Source organism: Pinus tabuliformis, chromosome J (genome assembly GCF_031772625.1).
Source record: "Pinus tabuliformis cultivar Carrire ecotype Pingquan chromosome J, CPIR1, whole genome shotgun sequence".
Taxonomy (NCBI): Eukaryota; Viridiplantae; Streptophyta; class Pinopsida; order Pinales; family Pinaceae; genus Pinus; species Pinus tabuliformis.
The window spans coordinates 158,173,080-158,196,227 of NC_142295.1; the positions used below are offsets into that span (position 1 = coordinate 158,173,080).

At 31.7% G+C, this 23,148-nt stretch overlaps 1 protein-coding gene across 1 annotated transcript; it reads left to right on the forward strand.

The window, feature by feature from the left end:
* The first annotated feature begins 17,501 nt into the window (after positions 1-17,501).
* On the forward strand, positions 17,502-21,174 carry LOC149226132 (naringenin,2-oxoglutarate 3-dioxygenase-like). The gene is made up of 3 exons (XM_089380114.1): positions 17,502-18,148; positions 18,250-18,571; positions 20,896-21,174. The coding sequence occupies exons 1-3, from the start codon at positions 17,502-17,504 to the stop codon at positions 21,172-21,174; spliced, it is 1,248 nt and encodes a 415-aa protein (XP_089236240.1).
* Positions 21,175-23,148: the final 1,974 nt, after the last annotated feature.

The window sequence follows — 23,148 nt, forward strand, 5'->3', positions numbered from 1 at the left end:
CTAGACAACAACATCACATATATCTATTTTCATTTTGAGCAAGTGAAGCTAATAGAACAAATTATTATCACTGGTTCAATCTAGTAGATTATAGGCCATAGACCTCACTTATTTACACTTGAATCCATTTACCTTTGAAAAAAAGAGAGCAAAGAAACCTCACCTTCAAGATGGGTTTTCTCCTATAGGGTTTCCCAAGTTATATCTTATGTTAATTTATGGTTTGTGAATTTTTATTCCATATTTCTTTGTTTTTGAATAATTATAATTTATACACATATACAATAAACGATATTTAAAAATCCTAAAATTTAAGGAGAAATTTTAGTTGATCTATTGTGACGAATCGTGAAGTGGAATATCATGAAATTTTATAGATCATATTGTTATTAGAGTAGGTTTCTTTAGTTATGTTGTGGATATTTACAAGGGATTGAGATCACTAAGCATTTTGTTATAAAATCCCATTCATTGTTGACGAATCTATCAATAACACATATGATCCTATAGATGGTATTGGTGCAACATACTCAGATCTCAACAACCTCCATGTTTCTCTAGGACAACCTCCTCCTTGATGTCAATATAATGGGCATAGTCATAATAGAATAAACAAAACTTCAGAAACTCATTACAACCATAATTGGAATAATCAGTGTCATTCCACTGGTGCCCGTTACAAGCCATTGAATGTTGGTACAACTGCAAATAGTAATCCAACAAAATTTTGATCAAGCAAAGTTACAAATTCTTCATTGAGCCTTCTCTCCTTAATCTTTGTAAGAAAAATCAAAGAAGTGAACATGTTTAATAAGTCTATCTGGTAGACTGTTTAGATAAAAATAAAATGAATAGGTTTAAGAAGTCTATCTATTAATTATAGGAAAAGTGTTTAAAATAAGTCAGATCAATGGACAACCAATTATAGGAAAAACATTCAAAACAAATAAAATGGAAAATCTCTTTAAAGAATTTAAAATAAATAGAATGGAAAATTAATTAGAAGAAAAACATTCAAAATAGATAAAATTAATAAGGAAATCATTCTAATATAAGAAAAACAGTTTTAAATAAAAATGATTTTAAAATCAAATAAAAAAATGCAAAATATTTTATAATTTTAGAAAAAAATTAAGATAAAAATGATCTGGAAAAGCATTTTACAATCAATTATAAAAGAAATTAAATGATTTGATTATAATAAAGAAATAACTTGAAATAAACTTGAAAAGAATTTTAAAATAAGGAAAATTATTCACTAAAAAAATATAACAAGTTGAAAGTAATAAGTTTTTAATAAATTAATAAATTTGGCAGGCCTCAATTTCATCCAACGTTTCACAGGTGTGACGTTGGCTTTGACGGATGGAGGCAAGACAATCAAGGATTTCTCCTTGGATGAACTGATTTTCGCTTGTGTAGGTAACCAAATCGTTGTGATCCTCGTATTGTTTCTCTCGCAACAGATCCAATATATCAGCCAAAACCCACAACTGATAATTGATTGTGTCTAGTGAGGGCAGCTACACCACTCTTCCTAGAGATTACGAGGTTGTGACCTTTTCCTCCTCTTCAATGTTGCTCCTAGATTCATCTTTCCTCACCCTTAAGATATCTTTCTCACCCTACATGCCTCTCAATCCCACTCCCTCTCAGGTTCCCCCTCTGACGATTCATTTGTGGTGCGTTAGTCAAACACCAAGGGGTAAGACACCCCCAATTTTTAGCAGAGGTACACCACCAAACATTTTCTTATAACTACTACACCGAGGCGTGGCCACCCTCCACCCACACTACCCCATAAGTGTCTGCTTTCTCTAAAATTAACTAGCTAACGAGCCTTGGCAACCGACAGAGCCACCATTGAATGCCACCACGGCTCTAAACCTCGAAGAAACTTCACCAAAGTACACTTTGCTACCACAATTAAGGTCTATTAAACTATCACCAACCCCACATAGGACTCTCTTGTCCAACGACTAATCCCACAAAGACTAATCACATAGAGGGACACCACCCATAGAGAGATCTAGGACCATACCTCCCAAACAACAACCAAAGATGAAAATTCACATAGAGAGATAGTAGCAATAGACACTTACCAAGATACCACTACCAATTAGGCAGTTACAGCCAAGACTTGAAGAGGATTCAAGCATGTCTAGATCAAAGCCAACCCACCGCATTATGTGGCTGGGTTGCGAGTAACCCCTGCTTCGAACATGCTCTGAGCCCTAGATCCCACACTACTCATCTCTTCACCACAACCACTGACTTCATGTAGTCATTCTCCTCTTCAAAAAACCAAAACTCGCGCTATCTACTAGGACCAAAGAGGATGCATAGGGAAGGAGACTATGCACACTCAGTCGTTGTGACATCATCTTCCTTCCCTCCCATACCACAATTCCTAACGTTGTGAAAACCACTAGTCTTGCAGGTTTTATAAGTTTTCCTTTCTTTTCTTATTCTTCTACGACAATGCCTCCACCTGGATCTGTTGTTTCCCAAGCCTATGCCACTTATTACCTTAATGATCTTCTTCATGTCAACTGATAACCGGTACCATCACGCTTGTTGGGTCAGTCACCCCCATCGGGGTCTTTAGATTAGTTGTGACCAAGTGTGCATGTTGGGTAGATTAGTCTGATTCATCTCGCAGGGGCCAGGGCTTAAAGCCTGAGAGAGAAGGGTCATCACTTCCCTATTTTGCTAACAATTCTGCCACTTTGTTACCAAAATTCAACGAATCAGGAATGGTGATGTAGGGAATAAAGAAGACCAAGGTTTAGATCATCTAAACTATCATATGCAAATGCCAACTTTGATTACCTTTTGAATTGGTGCTCTATTTAAGAGATTCTTAACTGCCTCTATCACTAATAAAGAGTCTATGTCTAGCTATAATTTTCCATATCCATTTTCCAGGGAAATCGCCAGACCATGGGAAAGAGTTGTGAACTCAACAACATTGTTACTTGTGTGGGCATATTAGCTCGCAAAATATCTTAGAGGTCAACCAACATCATTCCGAAAGATTCCACCACAACCCACTATACTGGGGTTTCCTTTGGATGCTCCGTCAAAATTTAGCTTGACAAATCCCTGAAGAGGAAGAATGAAGGATCCAGGTGAATGACTTAAGTTTTCCACCATCTTGAATGAGAAGTGTGGCACCCCTTCGAAATTCATTTCTAAGCTCCTCAATATCTGCGATTCTTGTCCCTCAGCCTTCTAGCCTTGCTCAATGTAGTTATCTCATATCACCGTCTCCTTAATATTGGTGCGAGTTTTGTCCAAGATTTTGCCACTGTTGACTATGCTATCTTTGAATATGAGTTTGTTCCTTGCCTTCCACATGTTCCAAAGGAGTAGGCCTAGGGATAATCTCCACGCCCTGTTGACTATAATATTATTAAAAGGATTGGATCGCCATTATATTTTTACAAAATATAATGGTAGAATGGCTTATTCAACAAATGGGTAGCAGTAGAGTCTCCTGTAGCTCTACAAAAGCAAGGAACTATACAATTGCAACAAGTAATAATGATAGACAATAGATAAATATCAGCAACTAAAGTGACTTTGAATTCATGAAAAGAGATGTTATCTTAATAAGATAATCACTGCTAAAGCTACCATCTAATGCTCAAATATTGTACAAGAAAATATTGTTCACCAAAAAACTATTTAGCCTTTGCATAAAACAATACTCATAAATAATTTGCAGAAAGGGATAAATGTAGAAAGGATAATCTAAGAATCTGGGATGGGCCCTAACCCAAGGAACCTCAAATCCCGAATAAAAAACAATCTAAGAACCAAAGATGTCTTTCATTAACTTTAAGATTTCTTGAACATCAAAAGTTATGGTATTGAAACTCCAAATCCTCTCTACTGTTAACACTTCCATTAACTTCAACTATCTGCTAGCTACCTAATGGGATACTCTGATCCCTCAATTTATATAAGATGAGTGAGGGGAAAGCACCTTGAACGGAGGATTGTTTTCCCTCCAAAACTTCTAAAAAACTGGATCATGCTCCCTGAGTGACCTTGCAGCTACAGGGAGGAGTATTTAGTGTTCAAAGTGAGTCCAATCTGATTCTTTTGTAGCAAGGGACAAGTCCCATAAATCTCTTCGACGTGATATCCTCGCGATTGTAATATCCCTCCCCTTAATAATAAATAATAAATAATAAATAATTAAAATAATAAATAATAATATAATAATAAATAATAAATAATAATAATATAAATAATAAATAATAAATCACTTAACAATAAATAATAAATGTTAAATAATAAATGATATTTAAAAATATACAAAAATAATAAAAATAAAAATAGTAATAACTATACTAAAGCTCTAAATAAGAATAAATAGAAATAAAACAAAGAAAACAATAAAAAAATCAATCAAGCTATCAAAAAGAAGAAAATAAAACAAGAAATCTAAAAATCAAAAGAAAAGTAAAGAAATAAAACAAGAAAGCTAAAAAAATCAAAGTCGCATGTAGACACATGGATTATGTGCATGTGGTTCCCATCCAATGTTTTCTCTATTTATTAGATGGTGAGGAGGATGGGAGGCATTCCATCTTTCCAAGATTCTATCTTTCATTCTCTTGTGAGAATGGTGTTCTAAGACAAAGGAGTCACTGGCATTAGTACGTTGATTGAGGGCTCGGGGGTGGCCAGTTGTAGCAAATCCTTGCACAATTGAGCCTACGGTTGGGTGGAGAGTCGTCCCCAAAACCTGGTTGCGGTAAGCCTATTTCTATCACAGGTAAGCAGAGGTAAGCACTATTCATAGTTTGAATTTAGTTAATTAATTACATGATTGTTTCGATAGGTAAGTGCCACTTTGATTTAAATTTAATGTTAATAAGTTAATTAGATATTTATTTTGGGTTGTTACATATGGTATCAGAGCTTTGGCTCAACTCTTAGGGCCTATGGGCATCTTAGAAAAAAAATTATTTTGTTGGAATTTTTAACTTTACTTGTTTTGAAGTTACAAGATGGTTACTTCCAGGAGGCCACATATTTTTTCTACAAACCCTCGCTATACACGTAAATTTTTATTCAGTGCATACTTACTACATAGTTATATTTTGATGGTGTTCATTTTTAAAGTCATTCCTATGAGTAATCTCCACAGCTAATCTTATCATGTACATATTTTCGTATCCAGACTCCTTCTTGTTGTCCCTTGCATCTTTACTGGTTGTTTATTCCAATTTTCTTAATCCAGAGACCACCCAATTATTGATAATCAAATTTCTTGGGAATTGTTGGGGATTCTTAAGTAGAGCCCATGGAGGCATAGAAAGCTTTGTAATTGTACACAACGTGGGGTTTTAAAAGAGAAATTTTTTATTTTACCTTAATTAAATTAATCCATATATATATATATATATATATATATATATATATATATATATATATATATATATATATATATATATATATATATATATATATATATATATATATATATATATATATATATAATGAAGTGAAATAATTTAATTTAAATAGAAAAAAAAAAAGGAATGCATGCAAGTCGTAGTTGTCCATAACCCCAGATGTTCTCTATTCTTGTAAAGCCCCTCTTTCCTTGATTATTAAAACCCTTGCGTGATAACCCATAAATTATTCCTTTTACCTTAGGGAGTTTCCTCCTAATATATTATGTGAATTTTAATGAAAACGAATTTACAATACTCGATTCTCTTCCGTGAAAGAATGAAATGCAATAAGATTTATTTAATGGTAAGTTTCGATACTGTCAATAAATTTTTTGGGTACCTACATGCAGAGGGAACGGAGTTATGGATTATTAAATTTTGGGTCCTTCGAAAGATAGTCAAATAATTAAATTTTCAAGTTTTCTATCCTTATGTGATCCACCCCTCAATTGATTCAATTGTGAAGAAGTTAAATTTTGATAAAGCTCATGTTGTTTTAAATTGTTACCTCGAATATAGTTTCATGTGCCCACCATGGCCTAGTTCACTCATGGTTAAAATTAATACAATCAGCCTACTTAGCAGTTTTGGTTATCAAGCTTCGTCATAAACGACGAAGTCTATTTTTCTTTATTATTTAATAACTCAAGTTGTCGCTGAGTTAACTCGATTGTCCAGCTGTCTTCAAGTCAGATTATTTTGACTTTAGCGAACACAAATACAAGTGAATTTTGACTATTATTTTGGTGAAGCTATTTTGGTATTAAATTTTGGAGTTACTCAATGTTTTCAGTTATTATGCCCCATTTTTTTTAATCTTCAAAGTGGGATTATTAGTTTTTACTAATCACGATGCGAGAATGCGTTATTCCTCTTTTCATTCCTTGCCAGTAGAGTATATGCTGGAAATTCATTTTCTTAAAGTTTATATTAGCCCTTGTATTTTCTCTCATTAATACTTTCAGGAGGTGTATTTAAACGTTCATTTGAAAATTCTCTTTTACTATTTAAGGGATTATTCCTGTGTAATCTCATAATAAAAATACATTTTCTTGAGTGAGTTTCAGATTTATTTCTATTGTATCCCATCTCCTTAATTCAAAAGGGAGGATTTCTTGCGGAAGTGGCTAACTCTTTAATTTAATTTTCATTTCATTGTATTTATATCTAATTTATTGGATTACTTCACATGGTCATTAATAAATCTAGACTCCATTGCTAATTGCTTGATCTCATTGGCTATTTGGTCTAAATTACATTGAGTAATTCATCTTTATCTCACTTGTGTTTTAGATTGAAGTAGTATATCTTTAATTTCCTAATTAGTAATCTCATCTACGATCATTTACTTGTGCTTTCATTTGCATAATTCTCACTTGCTCCATTTGTCATAACATATTATAAGTGAAGATTTTTAAGAGCACTTTCTATTAAGGCATTTGATTTATTGTTCTAACATTTTCGTCTAATTGTCATTTCCTTTACTTGCTTTATTGATTAATCCTTACATGCTTCATTGAATCATTGTTGTAAGCTAATAATCTTGCCATAAATCTTGATTACAAGTGAATTGGTATTTCTTTTTTTGAAGCATCTTGTTTTGAGAGATGAGGGTTTGACATTGAGAGAACCTGGTGACAATTGAGAGAGAACTCTGTGTGAGCTAACACAATGCCATATTATCTTCCACCCCTCTATTGGCAAGCAGGTCTACTAATCTATTTGCCTTCCTTCTGATATGAACAAAAACAATTCCTCGCCCTTCTGCAATGATTGCTGCTAATTGTTAAACACATTGGTCCAAGCACCAACAACTTTTGCATTTGTGAGCTGGAGAGCCACCAAGTATGCAGTTGGCTATTTGAGTGGGTGGAGATTACGCGATCGGGCTATGATTATTCCTTGGATGAGGAAATGGTACTATTAAATGGTACTATTGATATTATAGTGTGTGCATATTTCTCGACATTGTTGTCGAAAGGAACAATGGAATTTGCACGAACACGCATATCCATGGCCGAAAGCTTACAATCTTATGTCTTATGCAAGCAATTTATGTCTTATCCGGGCAGTTAATATGGCTGAATGTATTGTAATTTAAGGGGTTCGATATGGTGTTGCCTTCGCGGGTGCGCTTGCAGGTAGGCCATATAATTAATAAAATGATTTTATTTTGGTGTTGGGGAGGAATAACCTTCCCAGTCATCCGATCTGGTTCTAGGTCGGGTGACAGTGTCTCTTCTTATTATGGTGTGGAATATTTCTTTGATGGTTTGATTTCTTAAATTTCCTGAGAGTAATTATTTAATAGCCATAAAAATCTCAAGATACATTCAATAAATTTGTTTAACGATTTATTTTGTTAAAAGCAGTCCATTTAGTTCTTCTAACATAAGTTATGATTGCTTAAACAGATACTTAAATATTTCACTCTACAGCACAAAATTTAATCTTTTAATCTTGGATACTGATAATCTACCCATAATTGATGATGTATAATTCTCTAAAAGATTGCACTATTGAAATGGTATACTGGCATGTTTTTTGTAACAAATCTTTACTGCTGGTGTAACTACTCACCACCGGTTCATTTTACAACACAGTTTACATAGCACTTGATGTATTTGGATAATTGAAGTGGAAATTTGTCACCAATTAAAGTGCTCTAAAATAGTGAAATCTGTTCCAATTGACAATGGATAAACTCTGATATCTTATTACCTTTAGATGATCATTGTTCACTAGCATCTCTTCATTATTTCATTGTTCAATCTAATCTAAAAACACAGAGACAAGATTCCTTGAATGTTGATCTTACTATTCACTAATTATTTGGGTTGGATTGTTGTTCTCATTGTCCTTTAGCAATAGCAGTTGCTTGGAATTTCTTTGGTCTATTATTACAAGAACACAACTCTCTCAATATGATCTTCTAATAAATTTAATTTTAAACTGCCATTGCCATTCAGATTACATGTATATGCTCATTTACTACTATATTCTCAATGGAAAATCGTACAGACTTGGATTTCAGTTTAGAAGTTGAGTATAATGTTACATGAGGTTTCGTGGTTCAAGTTTAATTACATATAGTGGATAAAGATGTCGAAAGAGAAATGGAAAGGAGAAACTTGCTAATGATAGTTCATGTGATTATGGCCAACTTGGATCGTAGAGAAGAAGTATCACAACAGGGGTAAGAAATCAATAAGAAGAAACAACCGATTTTAGAACATAATGGAAGAGTTGGTATAATCATGACTTGGTACTCTAAAGGTATCACTATAAGGTCCATCTAAGGATGATGCACATAAAGAAGAAAATATTGGCAATCAACTAATGAACTTGAAAAATTAGGGTAATAATGAAGGTTATCTTAAGGAACCTGTAAGGTATGATAAATAGAATGATTGGAGAAGATAAGTTGTGTGCATAACAACATCTATAACAATGGGAGAGCCACATTGTAAAATTTTTGATAGGTGACTAACTATATGAATGAATTATGGATAACAAGACGTATGATAAGGAGATTTTATTATGTTGATGTCTTAAAAAAGGAAAAGATAAGTGGATTACACTTGGTAGCTATCTTAATGAATTTATTTATCAGGTCTTACCCAAGTTGGAAATAGTAACAACATTTCCAAGGTATATCAGTGCTATAGGAGAGGAGGAAAAACCACAATGATTGGAGGTGAGAAATTCAAGTCAATTTAATAAAATAGAATGAAGTGAAGAAACTTCCATTTTTGAAGCCAATAGACATGGAATAGTAGGAAATCAAGACAGGGAGAAAAAGAAAAATATATCTATGAATATCAGATAGGAGAAAATGAAGGGATGTTCTATCAAGAAGAAAGTTCTTTTAAAGGCATTAATGAGTAGAGCTAGAAACATGATTGGTAATGGTCATAATGATGATCTACATATTTTTAAAATGTGAAGGTGTGAAGTTTCATGATGACCAAATGATGATAAACGAGGAAGATATAGGAAGGAATGTTGCTAGAAGTTTTAGACGGATACTTTGAGAAGGATTGTGTACATAGTGACAAAAAAAGTGAAAGTCAACTAATAGAGATTGTACTTGACTCATTATTTCATGAGTAGGACTTTCCATAACGTTAAAAGAGGTTGTTTCCACATTTAAGTTTCTCATGGACAATGATGGTAGTAGTGTTTCCAACTATTTCAAAATCTAAAATAATGATACTATTTAATAAGAAAGAGTCTTTTGCCCAACCTGATGAAACTGAGTTTATGATAAAGCAATCAAGTGGTATTGAGTTACGAACTTTACGAACTCGACGAGATTAGAAAATATTTCTGTGGATGAAGCGCTGATTGTTAAATAAGTCAACATGGATTAACAAATCCTTGCAAGTAATAGGAATGGGAATCAATAAGCCAAAGGGTAAATGGATGTAAAATCAAAGGATTTTAATTTTGAGATAGATGATTTAAATAATGATGCTATCACTAGGAAGAATATATGATGAGAGATTAAAACTCAAGATGATGAGGCTCATGTGAAATTTAACGATGTACTTAGAAGATTATACCGTTGGTGTAAATATTCAACTACCTAGTAGAAAGAAGTCGAACTGATTATTGAAAAGTAATTGACAACTTGATGAAAACATATTGATGATGTTTCATGCTATCATGGTAGGAAGATAATGATGTACATATGGTTCTTATAGTGATAAGGTATCCATACGATAGTAGCGATATGCAAAGGTATTATGATGTTATGTCAAGATATATTGACATATTCATTTACTAAGTGATGATAGGTATTTAATGTTCAATACTCATGATGGATATGATATGCATAACGTGGCATAGGAATTATGATGCTATAATATGAGGATTATTGACATGTGGTTCATTTATGAGAGGTCATGATATGTCTTTATTATAATTATGTTGATGGTATAACTGAAGCATGCGATAGTTCCGTACAAATCTATGACATGCATGAGCATGCAGTTCCTTATTATTCATAATGTTGCAATTAACAAAGATGAATGTTCTTATGATGACATGCAAGAGTTGGCATGTGGATTATTTCCTATGATACTATGATGGTATGGTTAATGCATTGGATGCATGTGGAGATGTGATGATTCACAGGACTCCAAAAATGGGCCGGTTTATTTGATGATCTCGTGCGAGCCCATACGCACGAGGGAGAATAAGTAACACCATATGGGCTGGGACAAAACTCAATCAACATTACATATGCCAGTGGTTCCTTTGTCTTGTGTATAGCTCTTGATGGATAGCTCTAGAAGAGCTATGGGACCATCTTGAGGAGGCCAAGTGCATGATGTTCTAGGCTAGGTGCCTGTTATTGGATTGGGATGCCGAAGTCTGGAAGGGATGTAAAGGACTTCGATGCCTGGGGCTGTGCGCCTTAGTAGTTGTGGAGGGAGTGGGCCAGCCTTGCGAGATGCCTGGGGTCATTGAGTACCAGACCGGATGCCTGCCTTGGGGCAGATGAGGTCTGAGTAAGGCACGAGCCTTGGGGCCAGCCTTGGACTAGGATACAGACCGGGTCAGGCTTAGCCTGGTGCCGAAAATGGGAAAAAGGATAGAGATTCCTTGAGATTTCCCGAGGTGTTTGGGACTTTCGATGCCTGCTGGTTATACTAGTTCAGTAGAAGGTGTTGGCAACAGGAAGTAAATAAAATAATAAATAATAAATAATAAAATAATAAATAATACATAATTTAACATAACTTCGGGACGAAGTTCCTTAAAGGGGGAGAGTATGTAATATCCCTCCCCTTAATAATAAATAATAAATAATTAAAATAATAAATAATAATAAATAATAAATAATACAAATAAATAATAATAATATAAATAATAAATAATAAATCACTTAATAATAAATAATAAAAATAATAAATCATAAATATTAGATAATAAATGATATTTAAAAATATACAAAAAAAAAAAAAAAAAATAGTAATAACTATACTAAAGTTCTAAATAAGAATAAATAGAAATAAAACAAAGAAAACAATAAAAAAATCAGTAAAGCTATCAAAAAGAAGAAAATAAAACAAGTAAAAATCAAAAGAAAAGTAAAGAAATAAAACAAGAAAGCTAAAAAAATCAAAGTCACATGTAGACACATGGAGTGTGTGCATATGGTTCCCATCCAATTTTTGCTCTATTTATAGATGGTGAGGAGGATGGGAGGCATTCCATCTTTCCAAGATTCTATCTTTCATTCTGTTGGGAGAATGGTGTTCTAAGACATAAGAGTCACTGGCAGTGGTACATTGATTGAGGGCTCGGGGGTGGCCGGTTGTAGCAAATCCTTGCACAATTGAGCCTACGGTTGGGTGGAGAGTCGTCCCCAAAATTTTGTTGCAGTAAGCCTATTTCTATCACAGGTAAGCACTATTCATAGTATGAATTTAGTTAATTAATTACATGATTGTTTCACTAGGTAAGTGCCACTTTGATTTAAATTTAATGTTAATAAGTTAATTAGATATTTATTTTGGGCTGTTACAACGATCTATTCCAAATAATCTCAATATCCTACATCATAATCACATTAGGTACATAAATCATAATAAATCCCATTAACTTTTCTAAGTACTCATTTAAGCTAAGAAAATATTATTAAGTGCAAAAGTAAAGGTCTAATACAACCTTTATGTGCCTAGGAAAGATTAGATGGGCCTTATGTTTTACTTAATGGTATGTTGTAATGTCTTGTTTAACATTTTGACTAGGTAAACATAAAATAAAATAATAATTATATTATATTTATAATCATAATTAATAATTAAACTAACTTAGATGCATCCTAATTTCGAATCTATCATGAGGGTCAAATCTCTTCAGGTGCAAACTTTTTTTAGCATGACAAGAAATTTTATTCCTCTCAATCCTTTTATTAATCTCTTTTCTTTCTCTTTCCAAAGAATTATTAAATATAGTACATATACAACTAAACATTTGTTCATGTTCATTAACTAGTTATAATTACTATTTATGTTCATTTTTATATGTTAATTCGAAGTTTAAGTTAAATTACCAATTTGAAAGCTAAAAGGTTATGTGCAAGCATTTGTTAAACTAGAAATTTAAATAACCAAATTATAATTAAAAATTAAAGTTGCAACCAGATATCAAGATCTATTGAGGTAACCAAATATAACGAGATAATGAAGTGTTCATGTGGAATCTTATTCATCAATATCAAAATCATTGTTAATGATTTACATACTTGTTAAAATTATAAAAATTGAAATCTTTGTGATTTGGTATAGCCATTATATTTTTACAAACTTTCTTTAAATTTTTTAGAGTTTAATGCCTCTTCAATATTACCTATAAAAATTGAAATCTTTGTGATTTGGTATAGCCATTATATTTTTACAAACTTTCTTTAAATTTTTTAGAGTTTAATGCCTCTTCAATATTACCTAGCACGTTTGACATTTTGATGAATTTGATGAATCCATTATATTTTTACAAAAAATTTATCATATTTTTAATATTGATTTATAAATTTAAAATTTTTTAATAAAATCAAAATCTATGCCAACTTAATATATCCATTATATTCTTACAAAATTTTACAATATTGTTAAAAAATAAATACTTTTATATCTATATATATTTATATATTTTATAAAATTTATTATTTTCCAATAATATTTATATTATATAAAATTGTGAATCATAACTAATTTAATAATAACTGTCACCATGCTATGTATGACCGCCATCCATGGCCACTTCCATCCATTTCCAAAAAAGTGTCATGACACCACTCCATTTATTAATATTGTTAATTTATGTAAATTTCACAAATAATGTATCCAATCTCACAGCTGTTCTTATGCTACTCGTGGAAATATGTTTACTTTTATTTAATTGAAGAGTTGACTTGTAATAACCTTTCCTTTTGCTACTTGTGGAAATATGCTGTTTTCTTTTAATTGATTGAAGAGTTGACTTGCCTTTTCCAACACGATAGGTTACTATCAAAGGTTTAGCAAAGATTCTTTTTTTTGCGTGGCAGGATAAAAAAGAAAATGATAATATCAACCATATTGATTGGTTCGAAACGGGTCGATAAATGATGTCTCATGTGATCTTTCCCGAAAAATATTTTTTGTAAATATCAATGTTGTTTTGATGTCAATAATAAAATTTGACCATTTCCTAAACTCTATTGGCGAGATGTTTTTTTATGTTAAAATCGTCATTGTTATAGCAACAGCTGCAAGTAGCTGGTAGATCACAACTCATGGATTCTATTATTATTTTTTTCCCAAGAAAAACGATAATATGAGGAGAAATCGAGAAATCGAAATCAAAATATACATAGATATGTGTCTATACCAGCAATTTGGAAGTAATTTCCGGACTCTCTTTCTCGATATATATAAAAGAATAAATTGGAAAAGGTTGGAAACTTTCTATTAAGCAAATAGAAAGTTGCATTGTTACTCCCAGATCAGAATAGCTTAGCTAGGGTTACAAAAAGTCTTTTCACAAGTTTTAAATAGCCTTATTGTTCGCACGCTCATACATGATTCACTAAGAAAAAAATCAAAAAACAGGAATATTTTCTGAAGCAGAGCTCGAGCTATACTAAAAATGTTCTAGGGTCATCATCTGTCAGAACAATATGATAACTAACAGAAAACTAAATATATAAGTAATAGTAAACCATATGTGTGACCTTTACATCCATCTCTCTTGTAATGTTGGTGTCAGGATATGTGTGCACAATTCAATATTTAACAAAGCTAAAAATAAAAGTAATATTAACCCATATGTGTAACTTTCAGTGTCAGCAAAATTAATAATCATTTACAAATCTTATATATAAACAAATTACATTATAGAAATGAAATCCTCGTAGGCATCACTTAGGATAGGAAACTATTTGTTGCCTTTTCTCCTGTGTTTGAACTTTGATCAACCCACAAAAGTGTTCTACGTGATAAAAGAGTCATAAGAGTGATACGAAGAAAAAAAAAATTGGAGGCATCACTGGCTATAGGAAGATGTGATAATTTAGTTTATGAGGGATTTTTGAAGCTTTTGTAGATTGAGCAATAGCCTGCACTGATAGGTTGAATCCAATGTTCGCACACTTTTTTTTAATTTTTTTCTTTAATTGGTGTGACATAGTGGGAGATAGCATAAAAGATTTTGTTTTTTGTTACAAGTTATTTACGTGTTTTCATTGATGCTTGGTAGATCTAGAGTTAGATGAATCTAGATTAATTTAAAAGTATTAATTGAAAAGTACTTAATGCACAAATATATATTCAATATGGATAAAGAGTTACAAGTGAAATAAAATAAACTATTAAAGTGTCTAGTGAATTGAGAAATTGACTATTGATTGCACATTCTACAGTATGGTCAATGGTTACAAAAGATCTATTTTAAATCGAGATATAACATGACGGGAAGGGCAACCATGCTTGCCGGGTTCTAAGTCACATACAATGTCAAGGAGGCTTTGTCAGAGGCATTTCATTTCTATGCAAACTCTCAATTTGAGAGATAAGCTTCTTGAAAATCTCAACAACTCAAATCTTCAACTACCCCATGTCCCTGCAGTAGAATGGATTCACTAGAATGCTCCGTGGTCACAATGGGCTCTTCAAAGTGGCCTTTCTGAATGACAATGAATTCAACAACACCTTGGATTATTTTTTCAAAAACTTGAAAAGCTTAACTGGGATATATTTAAACAACAATCCGTGCATATTCATATAAGTTTATAGGGCTTATCGAATGCATTGCTTTGCCCCACTAGACCAGTAAGAATTGCATTATGTTGGCACACAAGTGACTTTGGCCTATTAATTGCTTTGAAGTCAAATAACATTTCCCCTCTAAGCAATTATCTTGATGTCAACATGGATATGGTGTTCAAATATTCTGCAATGATTAGGCATGCTTTTTGTCGTGCTTTTCTGTACAAATATTTGTAGGAGATTCCGATTGTAGTAGATGTGTAGTCTCACTCTTATTTTCAAATGATGGTTTCTATAAAAACATTTTTCTTCCCATCTTTCAGATAGAAATATGTTTTCACTATGATCAGGAACAAAGCATTAACAAAGGAAATGGAAAGATTTTCTTTTGAATGGCAACGATTTCTTCAAAATGTTAAAGTGACTTGAGACACTAGGACCACCAACTATTTAGTAAATATATATTCATTTTGGCACTATTTTTTCTTAGGACCACCAACTATTTAGTAAATATATATTCATTTTAGCACTATTTTTTCTTCATATTGTTATTGCGAAGTTAAACCTTTTTTTCTTTATATATATGTTTTTTAAGCCTTTCTTAATTTACACATTGTTGCTACTAGAAACTTTTCAATGGACTTTAAAGGGAGCTATGTCCACAACTCTCTTAGGTCATTTGAATTATTCCCTCAATTTTATTCACTATCTTATTCTTACTTTATCATAGGTATGTATATCTACATTGAATATGTATCTCTATTTTTTTACATATCACTATCAATTTATTAGTGGCTTTGAGTTCTAACACCTACAAGTGTGTGGTGTCTTCCTTCGAAAACCCTAAATGGTTGTCTCTTCCCTTAATGATTATCTCTTTCTCTATCAACCCTTCTTTATAAAATTAAAAGAGAATCCAATTTAAAATATTTCCTACCTTTTATATTATAAATCATGTAGAATTTAAAATATTTCTTACATCCTCAAGGGAACCAAAGTATGGAGATCAGGGAATCGACCTTACCTCATGAGATGAAGCCGGATAGAGTGGGAGTTTGCGGTTTGAACAGTTATGTTTCATGTTACAGAGTTTGGGGGCCTCGCAAATTGTGTTTCATGTTACTAACGTTGTGGTGAGGATTGAGAGAAACTGACTATAAATGTGAATGTTTATTATTAGCAATTTCAATTATTGACACGTGGACGACTATTACTTGTTTACTAGAAATTTCAATTATTGATAGGTGGACCATCATTACTTGTTTATGGTTATATCGTTGTCAGTCCTCACTACTTGTTTATAGTTATATCGTGGTCGGTCCCCACTACTTGTTTATAGTTATTTCGTTATCGGTCCCCACTACCTGTTTATAGTTATATCGTGGTCGGTGCTCACTACTTTTTTATAGTTATATCATTATAGGTCTCCACTTCGATGCCTTTGCGCCCAAAGCATGGCTTCGATGTTCATTTTCACCTTTAGGTGAAATTGCTAGTATTATAGTAATTATTATTATAATAGTAATAATAATAATTAATATAATATTATTAATTATTATAGTAATAGTTATATGATTATTATTATTATTACTATTATTATGGTTTTATTTTTACATTAGTACTATTAATAATAATAGTATTAACATTAATTCTTAATTTTATTGATAATTGATATATGTGTTCGATATGAGTTTATTGGCTTTTATTAAACACATTCATTAATGTGGTTTTGCTAGTATGTTCTTTTTAGTAGAAATTGCCCATTTTAGAAAATAAGTATTTCTTCATAATGGTTTCAAATCTTTCGTTGGTAAAATATGTTGTAAAATACATCTATTAAACACATTTATTAATGTGGTTATGCTAGTATGTAGGTCTTAATAGAAATTGGTCATTTTAGAAAATCAATATTTCTTCACAATGGTTTTAAATTTTTCATTGATAAAATATGTGGTAAATTACATCTCAGTGTACCTTCATTATCTCAATATTTCAATTATTATTTTAATTGTGTGTTACCAATTTTAGACAAATACACTAAACAACCTAAATCTAATACAATAATTATTATTTCAAATCAAAATACAACATTCCAATTTAACAATCTTATTTATCTCTCTTACCCCTTTTAAAACAATTACAATTACTTATTTACTTATCACATTATTTATATTCATTACTTATATTCTTCGTATTCTTCCGGAAAGTGTTACACTTAAAAAATCAACCAGAAGTATTCAAATTAACTAATGTCAACGTTTATCCATTCATGGTCGTTGTCAATGAAATCATCGACGTCGTCATCATGCACGTCGATGCTGAGTATGCACAGGCTGCTTTAAATTATCCCTCCGGGAGATGGGAGAACACAGGTTATGAGATAATTTCCAGCCAAACCTGCCCTTTGAGCTTTTTCTTTATTCTGATTGTTAGCGAAATGGGACAAACAGTTGTGCAAGTGAAGACTGTGAAATCGCTAGCCGAACTGGGCACTAAGGATTTTCTTGTTAATTACGTGAAGAATGATGAGGATGAACGACCAGGTGTGGCATCAGACGATTTCAGCAAAGAGGTGCCCGTCATTTCCCTTGCGAATGCAGCAACCGGAGGAGCAGAGCATGCAGAGTTAATAAGAGTACTCGGAGCGGCGTGCAAAGAGTGGGGAATGTTCCAGGTCATAGATCACGGCGTCCCAGCAGAACTGAACTCTCAGATGATGCGTTGTGCACAGGAGTTCTTTTCGATTCCAGTGGAAGAGAAGAAGCAGTACGCCATATCGAAAGGGCAGTTCCTGGGATACGGAAACGGGAGTTTTATCAACGAATTGCCTTCGATGGACTGGAGAGAACAATACGTCACCACATGCTCCCCGGCACGGGACATCCAAAGCTGGCCTGCAAAGCCAGTTCAATTCAGGTAACCATACGTTATGATTATATAGATTATATATTTCACGTTGTGGATGCTCCAATAATACGAGAATGTATTTCTCGATTCTTGAACCGTTACTGTTTCAGGGAAGTTTTAGCCAAATACAGTGATGCGATGTTGGAGTTGACGAACACGCTGCTTGCGCTAATCTCAGAATTGCTACAAGTTGAAGTAGATGAAATCGAAAAAGCCTGTGGGGAGGGCAAACAGAAGGTTGTCTTGAATTACTACCCGATTTGCCCCCACCCGGAGTTAGGCTTAGAGAGACATACCGATCCAGGAACTTTAACCATTTTACTGCAAGACAAAGTCGGAGGGCTTCAAGTCACAAAAGACCACGGTAAAACGTGGGCTACAGTGGAACCCGTTGATGGAGCTTTCGTTGTAAATATCGGAGACCAAATGCATGTGAGTGTTTATATTTATTGGTTTCTGATTGTAAATTTTAGATATGCATAGGATGCAATGGTTACAACCGGTTGATAAAGTTTAAAAAGTTTAAAAGTAAAATTGAAATTAACAAAATGAATAATATAGAAATAATCATTAGTTAATCTAATTTATGATATTTTAATTACCATAATAAATATAGCTAAAGTTTTTTTTCATGTATTTATTAGTTTTTTTTCACCTATTTATTACTTTTTACATTTTTTTTTTTTTTTTTTTCTCTATGTGAAACAATTTTTTTTTACAAATAATAAAAAAGAGTAATTATATATTTGAATAAAATTAAGTATAGTAGTATATTTGGGGTAGCTCAAGCGGCAAGGGCCGTGGAAATGAAGTCTCACCGAAGCGGAAGTCTTGGGTTCAAATCTTGGGCTACCCCTCCCCCATAGAGGGGTACATAATGGACATGTAAATCAGAGAGGTCCCGCCCCAACTTACAAAAAAAAAAAAAATAAGTATAGTAAATTTGACTGGATCAGAAAGTCAATTTAATGTAGTCTATAAACTTAAAAACTTCATTGTAGTTAGACTTTGATTAAAAAAAATAGCTATATGATGGCACTAATTTTTTCATAAGAATTTTTTATTGACTTATTTATCTGTTTCATATTTTTATTTTCTTCATTTAAAATAGACATATTATAAATAATAAAAACTAATTTACTATCAATCTGACAAAAAAATAGAGTAGCTTGATCAAAAAATATAATATAAGTTAAAGTTAAATTAGTTAAATTACCGAGGAAAATATCACTCATCACATTTTATATTCTTAAAAGCCATTAATCACTGCCAACCATGTTATATATATATATATATATATATAGATATAGATATATTATCGCTATAATTGTGATGGTCTTTATTGTTTCTTTGGAGTGTGAGAATACTCTAAAGGGCAATAATGTTTCGGAGAAGTGTTTATTTTCATTTTAAAATTGCGGTGAAGCTTTATACATTGAACTTAAATCGTCAATACAGTGTCTAATATGTCCATATTTTATCTGCACAAAGAATATACACGAAACTTCAAACCATATTAACTCATACTCTCAGAGATAGAAATGCCATTGATTGATATTTTTATTTTAGAATATGGTTTTAAAAATTTAATTGCTACACGCTATCCAATATATATATACATTGTCACTTTATACATATTTAATTTTATTTATGAAAAGTAAAAATAAGTTATTTGAAAATAACTTTTAATTTTTAAAATTTTGATATATTTTGACATATGAATTTTAAATCCCATAATATTAGTCATGTCAATGTTCTTAGCCAATAATAAAATTGGAATATAAATTTAATAAAAAACTAAAAAATTATTTGTATAAACCACAAATATTTAGTTTAATATTTGAATTTTTTATAATTATCATTAAATTTCAGAAAAAAATGTTTTTCTTAAAACCAATTAATTGAAAGTCAATGATTATTTTAACAAACTAATTACAATATACCTATTGTCTTAGGAAGCTATAACGAGTGAAATAATCAATTAATGTTTACCTTTTTCATATTCAATTTATATAACTTATGTTCAATCTATATAACTTATTAAATTGTTTAAAGAGAATTGATAGCTTTCTTTAATCTATATAACTTATTAAATTGTTTAAAGAGAATTGATAGCTGTCTTTAATCTATATAACTTATTAAATTGTTTAAAGAGAATTGATAGCTGTCTTTAGTGTGATTTTTTGGACTTTCCCGTTGAAGAAAATTTTGAGGTGAAATCATGATTTGTGTTATCTAAATTGCTTTTCTGACTCTATATGTGGATTCAGTGCCCTGAGATACCCCTAAGGCACTTCGATTGTACAGGGGTTGCCCATCAAACTTGTCAATTGAATAAATTATTACCTGATTTTAAGGAAATTAGACAAGAAAAACCCACCCGAAAAGCTTCCAAATCGCATTAAAAACAACTAGCAAAAAAAATTAGATTCTGTTTTTACCAATAAATTTATATAAATAATATAACAGAGAGATTACAATAATCACACCATGACCTTATTTATCAAACAAATTTATCTATACTATAGTAACTTAATATATAAAAATATATCATAATTGAAATTAAAAATAAATAAAAAATGAATATATCATATAACAAAATAATCTACACCTCAGGATTATAATATATGAAAATATATTTACATGTACTCATTGAATTTAAGAATAAATATATTACACTGCAGGTCAACCTGAGTTGTTAAATGAAAATAGACGAAATAGTAATACCACCATATATTGTTGTATTGATGCTGCAGGTTTTGAGTGATGGTATTTTCAAGAGCGGAGATCATCAAGTTGCTGTGAATTCGAGTGTCCGGAGGACATCAATAGTGACATTCTACAACCCCCATCCAGACTCCATTGTTTATCCTTTGGATCCATTAACGGCGAGGAAGGGGGAAAGCAATACTGAAACAAGATTTGATCGCTCGGTCTACAAGGAACTTTACCATAGGAAGATTACCAAGCACCGCGTGGACAGGCAGGTCAAACGCATGAACGAAATAAGTTTAGTGCAGCAACATGAAAAGTAATTGCGTAATTCAGCCCACTCCGTGAACAACGACTGCTCCGCTACATTACATATATGGGGTTATAGTTTGGAACGTATAGACAGCATTAATCTATAACTTTTCCACTGCATAGATCAGTTAGACTTATTGTGCCATAGGTATAGAGAATTGTTCTCAAATATGGTGTGGTTAAACGTATTCTGACTTAGTAAAAGTTACGAAGAACTATTTTGATATGTAATGCATATCAAAGCAAATAGGATAGTTATATAGTATTTTTAAAATTTCTGTTTTTAAAGGGATGAATGGTATGGATTTAATTATATAAGAATATATTACTTGTATTATCTATTTTGATTTATTTATTGAATTTTTTAATATATTTGTGCACAACGATATAAGATAGTGTAGTATATTACTGGATATCATTTATTTTTGAAATATTGGTAAATTTATTTTCAATAAAACTGCTTGTTTCGATAAGAGATTAGCTAAACCATTAGATTAGCTCTAATTTCATCAAATTCTTTTTGCGGAGTTCCAATTTTTCCCTGCCACTCTTCAAGATGCAGAAAATAAAACTGCAATCTTTTGTTTTCCCATTCAACAATGAAACTGGAATGTTTTGTCTTCCCATTCAATAGTTGTCTTTGAATTTCTATAAAATTTCATCTTCTTTATATTCTTCAATATAGAAAAATGAAGCATTCCCTAAAGGCTAATCAGCTCTACCTTCTTGTTAGTGCCATTCCCAAGGCCCAACTTTAAACAAAAAAATGGGAAAATGATAGGTCAAGAACCATCCTTGCTTCACAATGACTTTGTTTACATGCTCCATCAAAAAAACCGAAAGGAATGTTTTCTTCAAAATGAAGTTCTTGAATGTGCCTTTGATCATTTCTCTTTACTAAGACATTCTTCTCCAAGAAAGCACTACTAATTATATGAGCTGTCAAAGAAAAGTCGATACAATCATCTTGGGATAAAGTTTTATTTTTCTACAACCAAATCCCCAAATTCCCCATAAAACAAAAAAGAGAAAAAATTAAATAACTTTTAATCCAAAACCATAAGCTTTCTTCCACTGCAATCCCCTTCCAAACTGCCTAACAATTTAAATCATTTTTTACTTGTCCCAAATACATTGTGCTATAGGACAATGTATAAACAAATGGGAAATAAATACTTCCTCTTTCTTGCATAGCATACTTATGTTGTGACATTTTCAACCATTTTTTCTATTACATCCCACTTTAAAATTTTGTTTTATAAAAGTAGCCATGAAGAAAACCTAATTTTAAGTTGCTCTTGACTTTTCCATCAATAGTTGTTCCACCAAAAATCTCTATTAAGATCCTCCATTAAAGCTTATGGTTCACCATTTAAAGACTCCACGATTTCTGTTCAGGTGATTATCATGAATGACAAAGGATGTGATGTCGATTTTCTTTGGACCACGTGCACATATCTATGCATGACAATGGACGTGATATAACTTTTCAATGAACCATGTGAACAGTGTTATGGTTCATGATTATCATGTATAACAAAGAATGTTTTGTCAATTTTCTTTGGATCAAGTGCATAGTATTTATGCATGGCAATGGATGTGATGTAAGTTTTCTATGAACCATGTGAACGGTATTATGGTTTATGATGATTGGGGAAAATAAATATGTGGTTTGTTTATTGTCTTTTATTTTATTCTTTAAAATCATGTTATTCGATAATAATTAACATAATACACAATTTTAAATATAATATCAAAGTGATATTAATTTTATTTAAGTTAATTAAATTTTGTATAATATTTTCAAAATGAAAAATCTCATAATAGCCCAGTCAGGTCATGAACTATTTGTTATAGTGAAATTCTTTAAATTGATTAAAAAAATGAACTATTTGTTATAGTGAAATTCTTTAAATTGATTAAAAAAATGAACTATTTGTTATAGTGAAATTCTTTAAATTGATTAAAAAAATGGATTGTTGAAC

Coding starts and splice junctions, on each gene's coding strand:
- LOC149226132 (XM_089380114.1), top strand. CDS start 17,502: ATGGTCGTTGTCAATGAAATCATCGACGTCGTCATCATGCACGTCGAT. Junction 18,149..18,249: donor GCAAAGCCAGTTCAATTCAG/GTAACCATACGT, acceptor TTACTGTTTCAG/GGAAGTTTTAGCCAAATACA. Junction 18,572..20,895: donor ATATCGGAGACCAAATGCAT/GTGAGTGTTTAT, acceptor TTGATGCTGCAG/GTTTTGAGTGATGGTATTTT.